Source organism: Drosophila bipectinata, chromosome 3L, assembly GCF_030179905.1.
Source record: "Drosophila bipectinata strain 14024-0381.07 chromosome 3L, DbipHiC1v2, whole genome shotgun sequence".
Taxonomy (NCBI): Eukaryota; Metazoa; Arthropoda; class Insecta; order Diptera; family Drosophilidae; genus Drosophila; species Drosophila bipectinata.
Window position 1 is genome coordinate 25,517,819 of NC_091738.1, and position 16,195 is coordinate 25,534,013.

Sequence of the window (16,195 nt, forward strand, 5' to 3'; positions counted from 1 at the left end):
CATTTCCGATCAATCAGTTATATGGCAGCTATAGGATATAGTCGGCCGATCCCGGTTGTTCCGACTTATATACTGCGTGCAAAGGAAAGAAGGGTGTGTGCAAAGTTTCAAGACGATAGCTTTAAAACTGAGAGACTAGTTCGCGTAGAAACAGACAGACAGACAGACGGACAGACGGACAGACGGACATGCTCATATCAACTCAGGAGGTGATCCTGATCAAGAATATATATACTTTATAGGGTCGGAGATGTCTCCTTCACTGCGTTGCACACTTTTGGACAAAATTATAATACCCTCTGCAAGGGTATAAAAACTGTTAAATTTAGTAGAGCCTGATATACGAAACCAGGACACACAAATGCGTGAGGCATGCATTATTACGCAAATGCTTGTTTTTATATGCATCGCTTTTGGCGTGCCATAGCGAAGGCTAATTTTTTTGGCAATAAATAAAATCTTGCAGGAATGTTTTGTTCATTTTGCTCTACCAAAACGTTTTTCAAACTGACGTTCGTGCCAACATTGCCATCCATTGGCGAGCATGTTGTTAGCAACGTTGTCAAAATAGAACGATTTCAATTAGATTCGAACATTTTGACGAACACAAAATTTGACAACGAACCACAGGAAAAATTTCGTCGAGCACAACATGTTTGCCCAACATGCTCACCTGTGGATGGGCCCCTTAAGTCACCCCCGGGAGCCTATTTTGGTTTTGATCCCCGATGACTTTTTCGATATTCGGCCGAAACGAACATGAAGTTGACAAAGATTTAAAAGGTTTCTTATCGAGGTGGTCATTTGGTCACAGCGCTTAAATTTGGACGAGCCATCTATAGGGGATACATTTTACGTGTTGGCGAAAGTTTCTGGATGTTCCGCAGCTGCGCCTCTTCTGCCTGTTAATGAAGAGCCTGTTCAAGTGATCGGGTGGCTTTCTTATCGCGATTGTAGTGCCACGCGTGTTGTACCACGCGTCGGTAGTGCAGTCGATGTCAATAAATTTTTCTTTTAAGATGTAAGATGTAAATACATTTTTAAGATGTAAATCCCTAAATCAAATCGATCTGCGATATTTTATGGGTCTCCTGGCCAGCACATTTATATCTGCATTGTACCATTGACTGGCAATGGTGGGTATGTTGGCAATGGCGCCTCCTGCGGTTGAAAAAGATCACTGATAACTGATTGATCGAAAATGCTGTAACTTTGGTTTTTTTGAAGTCAGAAAGTTTCGTAAAGTTTCTCTTTTCAGTTGTTCCGATCTACCAAATTTCATAACGATCAGACTATATTTTATAGCTGCCATATAACTGAACAATCGGATATGGTATTTGGTGTAAGGTAAAAATACCAACTTTGGTATTTTTGAAGATAGAAGCTTGGGACCTGTTTTTAGACTTTGTACTGTAATAAATTGGTTTTATTATTATATTCTCAAAAGAATCGGCCAACTATATCCGATGTTTGCCATATTTATCCGGTTTTAACCGGTTTTTAAAATTTTTGGGTTCTTTTTTTAGTTTTTTTTGTTGAGGGCTTATCAAAGTTGTCAGGCCTCACGCGGACTAACCTCCCTGGGCGCGTATCCTTTTTTTTTTTTGATAATGTCGTTACTCCTCATCTTTTTCGAATCATGGATCTTTTTTGTTGACGGGATCATTTTTTGTCTCCTGGTGGCTCTTCTGTGCGAAACCTGATTGGTATCTTTTACGTTTCATAGTTCATTTGCAGTCCGATTCTTCATAAGTGCGAGAAAAGCACTTTCAGGACCGCAATTTTTCACCGGTGCTTCCGATTCTACGCTACCGGACTGGGGTCTGCATTGCAGTTGGTGGAAGTAAGCAACTCGAACATCATCATTTTTAATTCAATCTTAAGGTACTTGTTTATTGTTTTCATATATGTATAAATTATCTCGAAAAATTATTTTCTATATATTCTAACATACTAGAATGATACATACAACATACAAATTCCTTTAACGCGAAAAGAGCCCGCAGCCTGCATTTAGAAGCAATGCTGCCATTCTTATCGGTGTTATTTTATCAAACTCTAATACGCGAATACTAAGACATTTGTCGATTCCTGTTTCAATAATCATGTTTCACAGAGCAAACAATTTGAAATTTTTTGTGCACCAACGAGAGAGAGAAAGAGTAACGTCCACATTTTATGGACTTTTCAGGGGTACCACAGAAAACCATTGAAAAATTGTAGCCCAGCAACAAAATTCCGAATGGCTTAGACCAGACGAAAACCATTGGGGTGTCAAAACTAAAAGCGCTTCCAGAATGGATAATGAAAAATTTATGTTATGCTCGTTATTAAATGTTAGTAATTAATGGAAAGACTTACATTGATTAAGCGTTGATTACACCGAAATTTAATGAAAAATTAAATTCGTTAAATGCATGCAATACATATATTTTTTAAGCTTGTACGCCGAATTCGGATAAAGAAATAAAATTGTTTACTTATCTAGTTTCTAATCTGGAATCCTGTTTTGAATCCTTAAACCTGCAAATATAAGTTTAAATGTCAGCACTCTTGAATATAAAAATTTTCTCTGGCCTATTCCCTAATTTATTTTACATTTTGCTTACCTTAATTAAAAAATAGAATCAATATTTGTTGATAAATATTTTTCCATTAATAAAAAATTTAATTTAAGAAAACCAAAAAAATCCCAGCACTAAATCAAAAAAAACTTAAACAAGAAACGAAAGCCAACTTCGGGCGGAGGCGAAGTTGATATACCCTTGCAGTTAAATTATGAGAATATCATTATATAACTTATTTATTACAATACAAAGTCTAACAAAAAGCCCAAAGCATCTATCATCAAAAATACAAAAGTTGGTATTTTTACTAAACACCAAATACCATTTCCGATCGTTCAGTTATATGGCAGCTATAGGATATAGTCGGTCGATCCCGGCCTTTCCGACTTAAAAACAGCGTGCAAAAAAAATAATGGTGTGTGCAAAGTTTCAAGTCGATATATTTAAAACTGAGAGACTAGTTCGCGTAGAAACAGACAGACATACGAACAGTCGGATAGACGGACATGCTCATATCAACTCAGGTGGTGATCCTGTTCAAGAATTGTATACTTTATAGGGTCGGAGATGTCTCCTTCACTGCGTTGCCCACTTTTGGACAATATTATAATACCCTCTGCAAAATTATAAAAATAAAACCATAGGTATAAAAGAAATGTTCATATATTCGCGAAAAAGTCGCTCGTTATTTAAGATATATAAAAAGAAGCGTTTTGCTCAACTGAAGAAAATAAACGAATGCGTGTTTTAAAAACTGTCCACACATTCGGCTGCATTTGGGATTCCAAAACCACTCTATTTGCCCTTCCCCTTCCCTACTAGGGGTCACTGCTTTTAACGATTCGCGGGTGGTGCGTGTGTGAAGCAGAGAGAATTTTCAGCTTGTCCTGAAAAGGACTTACTTTGCGGTTACCATAAAATAAGATTCCTTGAAAGGGTACGATGAAAGGGTAAAGGTCATCGTGACGCTGAACTTTAATATTGCCCCACCCACTTAACACCCCTTAACCACCTTTCTGAGACTGCAATCTCTAACTGCATTGGTTGCTAAGGTGTTCGCGGCTCAGTTGCCCATTTGATCATTAAAACTTCTTCTGAATGATTCTCGTGTGTATTTTTGAAGATAAGCAGCGGCTTAAAATATGTGTTACTTATTTTATTTCCTGTCTGGTGAATCAATTTATAAGCTCTCAAAAAAATTAATCTACCATTACAAGCGTCGAGTAATTACGAGGTAAAATCTCTAGAAATTGAAATTTGTAACCAAACTTATTGTTTTTCTTGTCACGGTATTGTGTGAAACGTGTTTCGCATGAATCGACTTGGAGGAAGCCATTGATTCAACTATGATTCCTCTTTCGTGCCTCATTTCACAATGTATTTTCTGCCTTCTTACTTTCTTTGTCCAAAATAAAATTTCTGAAGCTTTTTTCTTGTTATTTAAAACAACTAACCAGAACTATCCCTTGATCAATAAAATAAAGATTTAATTAAAGGACTATTGAAATCAGTTGCGTTTTATACAGTAGACCTACTAATTTCAGATTTTGTAAAAAGATTTTGATTTACGATGATGCCTTGTTTTTTAGCCCGAATCCGAAGTAAAAATTTAAAAATAAATTGTATTTAATGTTCAAATTTTTTTTAACCCCTTTATTATGAATTTAATTTTTTATATGATTGCATTTTAATCAATTATTTTTCACCATTAATTTCTCAAAATTAATAAAAAGCAAAAACTAAAAGTTCGATTATCCAATCTGGCATCTTGTACAAATTATACCTTAATGGGTTTTTTCTAGGACAAACAATTTAGAATTGTGTGTCAGGGCGAAAATGTTTCAGTGATTTGAAGCTGGACACTTCACCAAATTAATAGTATTTTTTGTGGCCCCCTGATAAAAATTCTTTTCAAATTTAATTGAGTGAATTTAAGTTGTACTCAGTGTAACGTTCTTTCAATAAAAAGAAATTCTATTTTAATAGTAGAAAAATTCGTTATTTACTAAGATATATGTATATATGTATAGAATATAGAATATGTATGGAAAATACATATTGGAAATGATCTTAATGATTATGCATATCTTAGCGAAGATAACCAAAAGAAATGTAATTTAGAAGACTCTGCTTGTGATCACCCAGATGATTTTATTAGTCAAATTTTTCCAATGCAAACAACTTTTATTCTGTAACTTATCTCATTTAGCTTGTGGTGTATAAAACATCTGTATAATTCAAATAAGAATCGAAAAAGGGTCCGCGGAAAACCATTTTATCTCCTATCACAACCAAAATTCATCTTTGATATAGATATATGTATATTGAATTTTATATGTAGTTTCATGTTTCAATGTTATATAAAAGTTTCATTGATCCATATACATATGGCGATTTTTTATTAAACTGAGTTACAATAGAAATACATTCTGTGGACTTAATTATAAAAAGTTACATTTTTATTAAAATATAATAAAATCCTTTTACAGTAGGCAAAAACACTTCAGAGATGTAAAGCTGATGACTTTTCTTTTAATGACTTTTTCTTACGCACTATTTAAACAGGAACGCCCGCCTTAATGAGAATGAAACTCTCAAAAGTATCGTCCAACTTAATTCAATTTTTCCGATTTGTATTTGATCTGATGTATTTGTATCCGATAAAGAGAAAACTAATTGTACATATTAGTACTCATGTACATGGATTTTTGGTGCTGCCAAAACTTTTAAAGCTTATCCTTAAGTCAAGAATTGAGAAATCCGAAGTTTAAAAAATAAAGCTATTAAAAGATCTTAAAATCTTTAACAAAAACTATTCTGTGTTTGATTAAATCATAAATATTTTAAATATATTTATTTTATTTATTAAAATATATTCCTTTTTATGGCTATGAACTATTGTGTTAACATTGCTTGTTTTAATAATGGGGTTACTAAAATAGATTTTTCTCATCTTCATATTAAAACAATGTTAATATATTGAGTGTGTATTTTTATAAAAATAAAAATTTTATAAATTGGTTCAAATTGGTGAGAATACATACATATTCCAAAAAAATATACACACCTAGGAAATTTTTGAGCTGCTATATATACATACATATATTATAACGGGAGTTATGCTAAAACATGTATTTTTCAGTGCTGATGGTCATTATGAAGTAACACTTATGACAAAAGCATTAGTCTTTAGTAACGGACTTGTAATTTGGCAACCACCTGCTGTCTATAAATCTTCTTGTTCAATCGATGTTGAATATTTTCCGTATGACGTACAGACCTGCATCTTAAAATTAGGAAGTTGGACCTATGATGGTTTTAAGGTGCTATTTTATTATAATTATATATTTATCAGTGAATATTTTTTTAAATTAAGATTGCAAATCGTTTTACCTATTATGAAGTTATGCAAATTATATTCTACTGCTTTATGTTAAAAATATATTTTATAATAATTGCATGATCCATTTCACATTTACAAGGCAATACTAAATTTTGTTGTACATTTGCTTTAAATAATATACTAATATTTCTTAGAAATCAACAATTTAAAAGTGTAAAGTGTTTTCAAAATGTGCATTTTAAATATGTATGGAATCTCCCTTATTAATATTTAAAGCTATATTTTTATTTTCTTTAAGATAAGGTAGTTTTATTAGTTTATTAGTGTAGTATTGTTATCTTTACATATAAACAAATTTTATTTTAAGAATGTATTAATAAGAATGAAAAATATATATTTTGGACATCTAACATAATTAAATGATTTGATTAACTTAAATCACTTAATGTACATACCTACATATATGATGTAGATGTATATTTAACCCTCTCTCAACGAATCACAAATGCTTATAAATGTTTATATAGTATGCATGGAAATTTTGTCGCATGTTTTAAACAATGCATGCTAGTAAACTGTAGACCTTTCCTTTTATTTTAAATATACATTATGCGGCCGATAAATTTTGTTTTACTCCCTGCATAATTTAACTATAACCTTTGGGCCCTATGAACCCAAATTCATAAAAACAAGAAATTAAAGCTAACTTTGAGAGCTGCAGTTAAAATATGATACATATGTATTGGAACCAAATGTATAATCGTTGAGATGAATATAGATGAAAATCTTGATAAAAACACAGAAAACTGTTTCCTCTAATGAAAAGTCCCATCCTTCGTTCTTTAAAAACACACAAAAGTTATGGCATTTCCGTTTAAGAAGCATATGGCAGCTTCAGGATTTATTTGACCGATACTGCGGGCCAATTCTCTTAAAGTCCAGTTCTACAAAAAGTCGAAGGCCTTAAAACTGTACGTTTCTCATAGAAACAGACGCATATGCTTGTATCGACTAAGGTCATGGTAACGAAGAATAAAATTTGAAAAAAATATGAAGCCTACGATAAACAATTTGCAAAATTACGATAAAAAATTAGCAAAATTCGAAAACATTTTTATGGGAAATTGTACACGAGTAAAATGGTGTATTGAATTTTTGTGAATGTGTGTAACATAGAGAAGAAATCCTCTCCGACCCTTTTTTTCACTAAATACAACACATAGTACATATACTTAGTCGGTGGAAGTATAAAAATGTGGGTGAAAGAGATGAGTCCCGTGTATCATATAGTCAGGATACACGACTACCCCTTTTTTGTTTATTTTTTAAATCTGTACACAAAATGATAGTTTCAGTATAAATATATTTTAGACTATAGCCGTCTTTTTATACCCTTGCAGAGGGTATTATAATTTTGGTCAAAAGTGTGCAACGCAGCGAAGGAGACATCTCCGACCCTATAAAGTATATATATTCTTGATGAGGATCACCTCCTGAGTTGATATGAGCATGTCCGTCTGTCTGTCCGTCTGTCTGTCCGTCTGTCTGTTTCTACGCGAACTAGTCTCTCAGTTTTAAAGCTATCGTCTGAAACTTTGCACACACCCTTCTTTCCTTTGCACGCAGTATATAAGTCGGAACGGCCCGGATCGGTCGACTATATCCTATAGCTGCCATATAACTGATTGATCGGAAATGGTATAACTTTGGTGTTTTTTGAGTTAGAGAGTTCAAATTTGACGTGAGAGCTATTTTTGGCAAAACATTACGTCATGCCAAATTTCATTAGGATCGGCCGACTATATCCTATAGCTGCCATATAACTGAACGATTGGAAATGACCCAACTTTCGTGTTTTTGAAGATAGAAAGCTGAAACTTAGTACAGATTCTATTTTTGATCAGTTGATCCAACTTACCAAATTTCATTAGGATCGGCCGACTATATCCTATAGCTGCCATATAACTGAACGATCGGAAATGGTTTTTGGTAGAAATACCAACTTTGGTATTGTTAAAGATAGAAGTTTGGGACTTGTTTTAAATTTTGTATTATAATAAATTGGGTTATATAATCATATTCTCATAAGGATCGGCCAACTATATCCGATGTTTGCGATATATATCCGGTTTTAACTGCAAGGGTATATCAACTTCGGCTCCGCCCGAAGTTAGCTTTCCTTTCTTGTTTTGTTTTAACCCTTTATATGGCCTTGTTGCATATCTGCAACATACCGTTTAAATTCAATTATTTTTCAACCTGCGTTAAAAAACTGTCTAAAATCTTTTTGATGCAGTTCAGCAACTTTCGTTTTTTATATAACAAGTGTTGGTCAGTCAGAATTCTGTCCAATACTCAACAGGTGATTACTTTTCTCGCCAATTTGGTGAATGTGGTAATCTGAATTGGTTGTGCAGTTTCTCATCCAAAATATAAAAAATCAAAAAAAATTTAATTATTGATTCAATTAATGGTTAAAAATAGGTAAATATTATATTATGTTGCATATTTTTAAGTTTTTGTGTTTTTTGCATTATAATACAAATAATCAACAATTTCGCTTAGTTTAAAAAAATCGCTTTTTTTCGCTTATTTAAAAAAAAATTAAGAAAAACCCATCTTAAAAAAAAAATAAAAAGAAGTGTATTTTTTATTTTCACTTATCTACCGAACAAAAAAAAATGAAGAAAATCGGAGTTATTGCCTTATAAAGGGTTAAAATACAAAAATAATTAAATGAAACGCAAACAGTTTTTAGGAGATCTCAAAGATTATGGATCAGGTGAAACTAAAATTATAAAAATTCTTATTTTTATAATTATTATATATGAAATATTAAATTTATGCGTGGAGATTTTTAACTTTTGGCTTGAGATTTGGAAATTGGCTATTTATAATATTGAATAAGAATTGCTAGTAATAAAGTTTAAGTTAGAGCAATAAAAAAGGCGGAAAGAAGTCTTGAAGAGATGAGACCCGTGAGAGCTGTAGAATTCGGATTTAGCGACTTTTAAACTAATCCGCGCGACTTACATAGGAGAAGATAACGTTATTTAATAGAGACGTTTCTTAGTAAAATTTTTTTTTTGGGGGGTGCTTTTTTTAAATTTAACAGTATATTGGTAAGTCTTAAGTGTCTTAGTTTAATTTAATATTTTTACAAATTTCTGATGGACACTTTTTTCTAAAGTATTACTTGAATAAATGCGAAGCATTTTTAAAGAAATGGTAAAGGTGTACTCAAACTCAATTTTAAACTGTCCAACATATATTAGTTTTATCTTTTTTCGTTTTTAGGTGCGTCAGCTACATAAATAAACATGTGGGACAACAGAAAATAAATATTTAATAAAAGGTTATTACAATGGATTCCCTGAAAATACTGCTAGCCAGGATATCCATGATATAAAAGACTCACAAAATGAATTACATGAATTTGATGACAACTAGTCTGATTGACGATACATGACACTCATATCATGGCATTTAAGGTTGAAGCCAATCGGTTTCCACGGCCAATTTAGATCAACAGAACAAAATTCGTCCAAATTTTTAATGCTTCAGACTTTTTTGCAGGCAAGGTCAAAAACAGGTCGAAAGCCTGGTTAATAGTTTGTGTAAACATGAATAAAATTCAAAAACGTCTTTATGAAGTAAAATAACGATAACTAACCCGTAAGCCACTCCCAAAATGTCTAATATCCCTTTTTGTGACAACAAAAACTATATTGAATATAAAATTACATATTAGATTACATACGAAAACCTTTTTGTACTGGAGCTAAAGCTATAAAATTTGATACCAAACTGCGAGGCCAATATAGAAGTCTCCAAATCCTATATCTCGATCTCTTACAGTCTCGGAGATTCACACGTTCATACGGACAGACAGCCATGGCTATATCGACTCGGCTGGAGTATATGTATGTACATACTGTATATGTATGTATATGTATATACTTTATGGGGTCGAAGATACATTTTTCTTTACGTTACATACGTTACAAGATGTTAGAAAAATGATGAATATGCTACATTTTTTTTCAGATTGTTGAGGGAAAAAACTGACAATTCCACAAACGAATTGAAAAATAAATATCAAAGCAATACCAAAGCAATTTAAATTCTTCGACTATACATAGTGTCTGCAAGCGCAAGCTAAAACTTGCTTGATTTTTCCGCGTGGAGTTCCGACCCCAGTGATAAGGTCAAGCTTCCTAAAATTTGAGAAAAATATTAACAAAAAATGCAAACTTTAAGTGTCTACATATCGGGACACCAAATGAAACGTTTATATTCTGTGACGTGATATTTATACCCTGGCAGAGTGTATTATAATTTTTGCTCAAAAGTGTGCGACGCAGGGAAGAAGACACCCCGACCCTATAAAGTATATATATTTTTTTGATCAGGATTACCTCCTGAGCTGATATAAGCATGTCTGTCTGTTTCTACGCGATTTATTCAATTCGATCCAATTTTAATTCATTTCAAATCTATTTTTAATGTAACAGTAAATAACTGTGCTGACGTGTGTTTTTAAAAGTGTTTATGCTTCAAAACGTAACGGTGAAGTTTTCCTTCTGACCACTGAAGCATCACCGTTAATGCTCCCTTCAGCGACATAAAAGCCTTTATCTGGGGTTCTTCAACATAAAATACAGCATCCTTCTGCAAAAGATTAGTTAATGGTCATGCTATTTTTGAATAGTTTAGGATGAACTTTCTGAAAAGTCCAGAACGGATTGATAGCTCGGACATTCTTCGGCACTGGAAATTTTCGCTGATCCGCTGTTCAAAGCTGCTTTCTTCTTTTGGGACATGAAAGAAGCCATTTTCCAGGTCCATAACTGAAAAATATTTCGCGTTTTGTAGCTTATCAAAGACCTTTTCGACAATTGGTACCGGAAAACAGTCCTTGAGATCCATACTGTTCAGTAGAAAAGTATAACTAGTATAGCTACTATTCGATGATAGTAAATTTTGAACCATCGATAGTCGCCCAACACATACGCACATTTTTTTTTTAGGTAAAGCAGAAACTATTTGTTAATTGTAACGAAAAGTTTTTGTTTAGATATATAAGAATGTTTATATATTTTTCCTAGGGCCGGATTCTTCTCTCTGAAACAATTTAGCCCGCCTTACTGAATTATCTTTCCGATTCGACGCCCGTAGTGGGAATGCAAAGCTGCTTGTCAGCGCTTGAACTAAGTAAGGGAAATTTTGTTCGCTATTGGGGAAGAAAATGTATACCCTTCCGCAGATGATGAAAAGTTGAACTATGACGTGTTTTCATGTCCCAGCAGTCCGTCACATTCGATGTCTTCATCTTCTACTACAATAAACTTGTAACTGGGCGTCTGCTCGTTGCCGCTGTTAATGTTTGTTTTCTTTAAACGGCTCAAGTTTCTGACGACTTTCACGGTGTCTCTTCTTGTTGCACCAAAAGCATTTGGTTGCCGCTTTGGACAATTGATCGACGGATCCACAATTATAGCAGAGATGCTTCATTTTTTTGGCTTAGTGTTATTTCTTCTGATATGATGGCATTTTCACCTCGTTTAGCATGCTCGATTTTCCAGATTACTCACCAAAATTTTTATACCCCTGGTACTGCTCTTGCAAATCTCTAAAGAATTTGCAGCCATACAAAGTGTGTTTGAAATCACGTTGCATCTGTAGTCTATCTACAATGTAGCGAATTATCGACTGATCATCAACATTTCCTCTGGCCGCAATTTTCCTCATTTGTAAAACGTATTCGTTAAACGACTCTTCTTTGCGTCTTTTTCGACATTGCAACTGAGAGTGTATATCAGTCTGATTTACTTCGCTCACTAACTTGCAGTTGTTACGAAAACATTACCACATCGATCGTAGTACTATTAGCTGCAGCTTCCGTTATAGTTGGCCGTTCCGCGTTAAGTTCCTAAATCTTATTGCCAGTCGGAATATTTCCTTGTTCTTTCTGCTGAATTTTCATCTTCACTTTTGTTGATCTCCGTGCGTCTTCGCTGTGTTTTCTCCTGGATCATCTGGGTCGCAGCTGGTTCTGCAACGCTGATAAGCGTTCACTGCTTTTTTTGCTTCGCAGGGTTAACTCGCTCTCTTGAGGCTAGAACGTGGACCCAAATGTGAGAGAGAGGTTGAGATTCCACCGATCATTTTTTTATTAACGTTCCTTCTTAATACTAGCGACTATCTTTTTCACGTCGTCTGGTTTTTTCTGTTCTTACCAAATATCTTTCCTCAAAATCCCGTTCTGGTTATACTCCTGCTTCTCACATTGCTTTTTGTTACTGCTTTCCAGATGAATTGCTGCTCCTCCTCTATAATATCTTATGTTATACCACTAACCATACAGCATATAGACAACCCATTTCATACAACGAAAATGGATGCGAAAATTTCTTGCGACAGGCCCCAGCAGGCCCCAGAGCGGATTTCTTACGCTCTCTTACGCTCATCGTTCGTTCATCTTACGCTCATTCTCGCATTAAATGTTTTCTGTTTCTCAGTCTCTAAACGGAGCGCGATGAAGAAGGTTGGCCTGCGCTTCGGTTGATCTTTGTATGTATGCGTGTCACACATTCACATACACGGGTGTATGTGTGCGTGCGATTTCGTTTCGAAGCCAGCGCACAAAATTTGGATTTTTCTTACTTTTCAGGCTTGCTACCCTAACAAAATTCGGGTATTCGTATTTGATGAAATGACGAAAGAAATTATATTATTTTTTTTATTATTTCAGCATACGTTTTTAATTTATTTAGGAATAAGATTAAGAGTTAGTAGTAAAATGTTTTCTGTATATATATTTTTACAATCCTTAAAAATCAATATACTGAGAAAGTGTCAGAGTATATTTCAGTCGGAGTCACTCAAAACGCCGATTGCCTTTACGTTTTTGTTGTTCTGCAGGAGGCTTGTGAATGCCTACTCTAACGATGGAATGATTTTTAGGGGAGGGTGAAGACACGAAAACAGCTGATGGAATTGTTTACCTTTTTTGTTTACAATTTTTCAGGCACTTGTTATTAATTTGGGTTATTGTGAGATTTAATTAAATTATTGTCGTTAATTTAATAATTTCCTTATATATTTTGGAACTTTAAAAAATGTCGCCGCTCGAATTTGTTACAGACATATATACATATATTTATATATTTACATTGGTTTTCTGATACCTCTTGCAGAACAACAAAAACGTAAAGGCAATCGGCGTTTTGAGTGACTCCGACTGAAATATACTCTGACACTTTCCAGTATATTGATTTTTACTGATTCGTAAAAATATATATACAGAAAACATTTTACTACTAACTCTTAATCTTATTCCTAAATAAATTAAAAACGTATGCTGAAATAATAAAAAAATAATATAAAAAATAATATAATTTCTTTCGTCATTTCATCAAATACGAATACCCGAATTTTTTTAGGGTTTTTTTTTTTTTTTTTGTTGGATTGCGCTATTGAGGTGAAAATCTATCCTAGATACTATTGGCCCGTACCAATAGCATGCACGATTCACCGGCATGTCTAGCCGGCGCCTACGTACTAAAGACACCCCCGCACACACCACAGACCCCGCGGTACCACTGCTAAGTATTACTTCGCGGGGAAGGGTTGCCTAATCTAGGCATTCTCCCTTAAGCGACGTTCATTTTCGAGTCTTCTTAAGTCGCCCTGTGTATAAGCTATCAACTGGCTTACCCAGTTCCATTGCTCCTGTGAGCTACACATGAATTCCACGAGCTGCTCTGGATCTGGTAGCGATCCGACGGTGGCACGATATCTCCTACAGTTGTATAATATGTGCTCTGGGTCCTCGTCTGCTCCTGGGCAGTTGGGGCACATTGGACTCTCGTCGTGTCCGAATCTATAGAGGTATTTTCTGTACCCCCCGTGACCTGTAAGAAACTGGGTAAGCTGGTAACTAACCTGACCGTTATTCCTTCCGATCCACTCCTGGATGTTTGGTATTAGCCTGTGCGTCCATCTACCTTTGGTCGTTGCGTCCCACCTCTCCTGCCATGTGGATAATGCCGCTTGTCGGGCTGACGTCTTAATGGCCTCTCGGGATGAGATCCTTCCCCGTTGCCGATTGGCTGCGTAGATTTCCTCCGCTTCATTAGCCAGAATATCAATGGGAATCATTCCGGCTAGAACGAGGGCGGCTTCCTCGGATATGGTTCTAAATCCGGATATGACTCGTAGGGCCGCTAGTCGGTACGATGCCCCTAGCTTTTTCTTAAGCCCCTGATGTCTTCTGACTGACGCAGCCCATATCGGCGCTGCGTACAGCAGGACAGACGTGACGACACTGGCTAGAAGACGTCTCCTGCCTTCCTTTGGGCCTCCCACGTTTGGCAGCATCCTTGAGAGTGCTCCTTGGATCCTTGCCGCTTTTATGGTGGAGTACTCCACGTGCGCTTCGTAGGACATCCTGTTGTCCAGCATTACCCCTAGGTATTTAATTGCCTCCTTCGACGTGATGTAGCAATTGCCCACCTGGATGGTAATGTACTCCACCTTCTTCCTGCTCGTGAAGAGAACTGCCTCCGTTTTATGTGCTGCTAGGTCCAGTCCAGAGTCAGACATCCATGTTGAAATTCTCCGTATTGCTTCGTTCGCATTGGTTTCCACGTCCTTGGTTTCCTTCGCCACCACGAGTAGCGCCAGGTCGTCCGCGAAGCCGATGAGCTTACATCCCGTCGGTAGTTGGATCCTGAGTACTTCGTCGTACATTATGTTCCAAAGAAGTGGCCCGAGAACCGATCCTTGTGGTACCCCCGCAGTCACCTCATAGGATTTTGGTCCTTCGTCCGTGTCGTACAGCAGCGTCCTGTCTGAAAGGTAACTGGATAAAATTAGTTGCAGGTATTTAGGAGTGCCTGCCAAGAACAAGGCTCGTTGGATATGTGTCCAATTAGCCGAGTTGAAGGCGTTGCGGATGTCTAGTGTTACCATCGCGCAATACTCCTTGTCTCCCCATTTCCACCGAGTTCCCGCGATGGCTGCTTCCGCAGTGTCGGTCACGGCTTTGATGGCGTCCACCGTGGAGCGCGCCTTACGGAAGCCGTACTGGCTGACCGAAAGCGTTCCTTTGGTCTCAGCGAATTTCGAGACGCGAGTAGCTATGGCCATCTCCAGGACTTTCCCTACCGTATCTAGGAGACATATGGGCCTGAATCCTGATGGGTCGTCTGTCGCCTTGTTCCCTTTCGGCAGCAGAATGAGGTTCTGCCTCTTCCACCTTTTTGGAAAAGTGCCGTGCTGAAGACACTTGTTGAAGGTCTCAGCGAATACCTCCGGTTTCTCCTGCATGGCCTGCCTCAGGACGGAATTTGGCACTCCGTCTGCTCGTGGAGTCTTTCCAGCCTTAATTTTTTTCGCGTAGCTCCGGATCTCCTCCTCCGTAACTAGCGTACACGGCTCCCCATCATCGGCTGGTATTGTCTCCCTTTTTGGCGGGTGCTTTGGGAACAGAGCCTCCAATATTTTCCTTAATAAGGTAGGTCATGTTGGTCTAAGGTGATCTTGCCCTTTAATCCTTTTCATGACGACCTTGTAGGCTGTACCCCATGGGTCCACCTCCGCCTCGTCACATATTTTTTTAAAGCATTCCCGTTTGCTTGTTTTTATAGCCAGTTTCAAGGCCCTCTTAGCCGCCTTGAACTCCTCCGCTCTGGTGGCTAGGTCCTCTGAGCCTCTTGTCCTTTAGAAGCGTCTTCTTGCCCGCAGGCAGGCGGTCCTTAGTTGCTGGATGTCCTGATTCCACCAGTATACTGGTGCTCCTCTTCTGCTGGGTTTCCTCCTAGGCATGGCACTGTCGCAAGCGTGTGCTAGTGATCCTGAGAGTTCCTCCGCTGCTCCCTCCGGGGAGGATGATGAAGTCCGGTCCAGCGTCTGTCACCTTGGGAATCCGTTTCCTACTTACCCCCAAGGGTGAAGTGTATTGCCTGGTGGTCGCTGAAAGTAAAAGCGTCGTTGACCTTCCAGTTGCACCTCCTTATTAGTGCGCTGCTAACGAAGGTGATGTCGATGATAGTCCCCCGCCCTGCCTTGCTGTACGTCAGCTTTTGGCCTCTATTGGCCAAAACCACGTCCAGTGCCGCGAAGTGTTCCAGGAGACTGGTACCCCTCTCGTTCGGTGCTCGGCTTCCCCACTCCGGGGACCAGGCGTTGAAGTCCCCTCCAATAACCACCGGCGATCTGCCTCTTGCATCCGCAACCAGACTTCTTAACATCCTTAAGAAGCGCGAGATTTCCCATCTTG

General features: G+C 36.9%; 1 protein-coding gene across 9 annotated transcripts in view; it reads left to right on the forward strand.

The window, feature by feature from the left end:
• The window catches only part of nAChRalpha4 (nicotinic acetylcholine receptor alpha4), a 270,245-nt gene that overhangs the window by 143,135 nt on the left and 110,915 nt on the right, over window positions 1-16,195 (forward strand). Inside the window, exon 4 of one of the 9 annotated variants that reach the window (XM_070279507.1) lies at window positions 5,710-5,890. The exons of the other annotated variants lie outside the window; for them this stretch is intronic. Coding sequence (XP_070135608.1) covers window positions 5,710-5,890 — 181 coding nt within the window. The remainder of the gene's footprint in view (window positions 1-5,709; window positions 5,891-16,195) is intronic. 9 annotated transcript variants of the gene reach the window in all.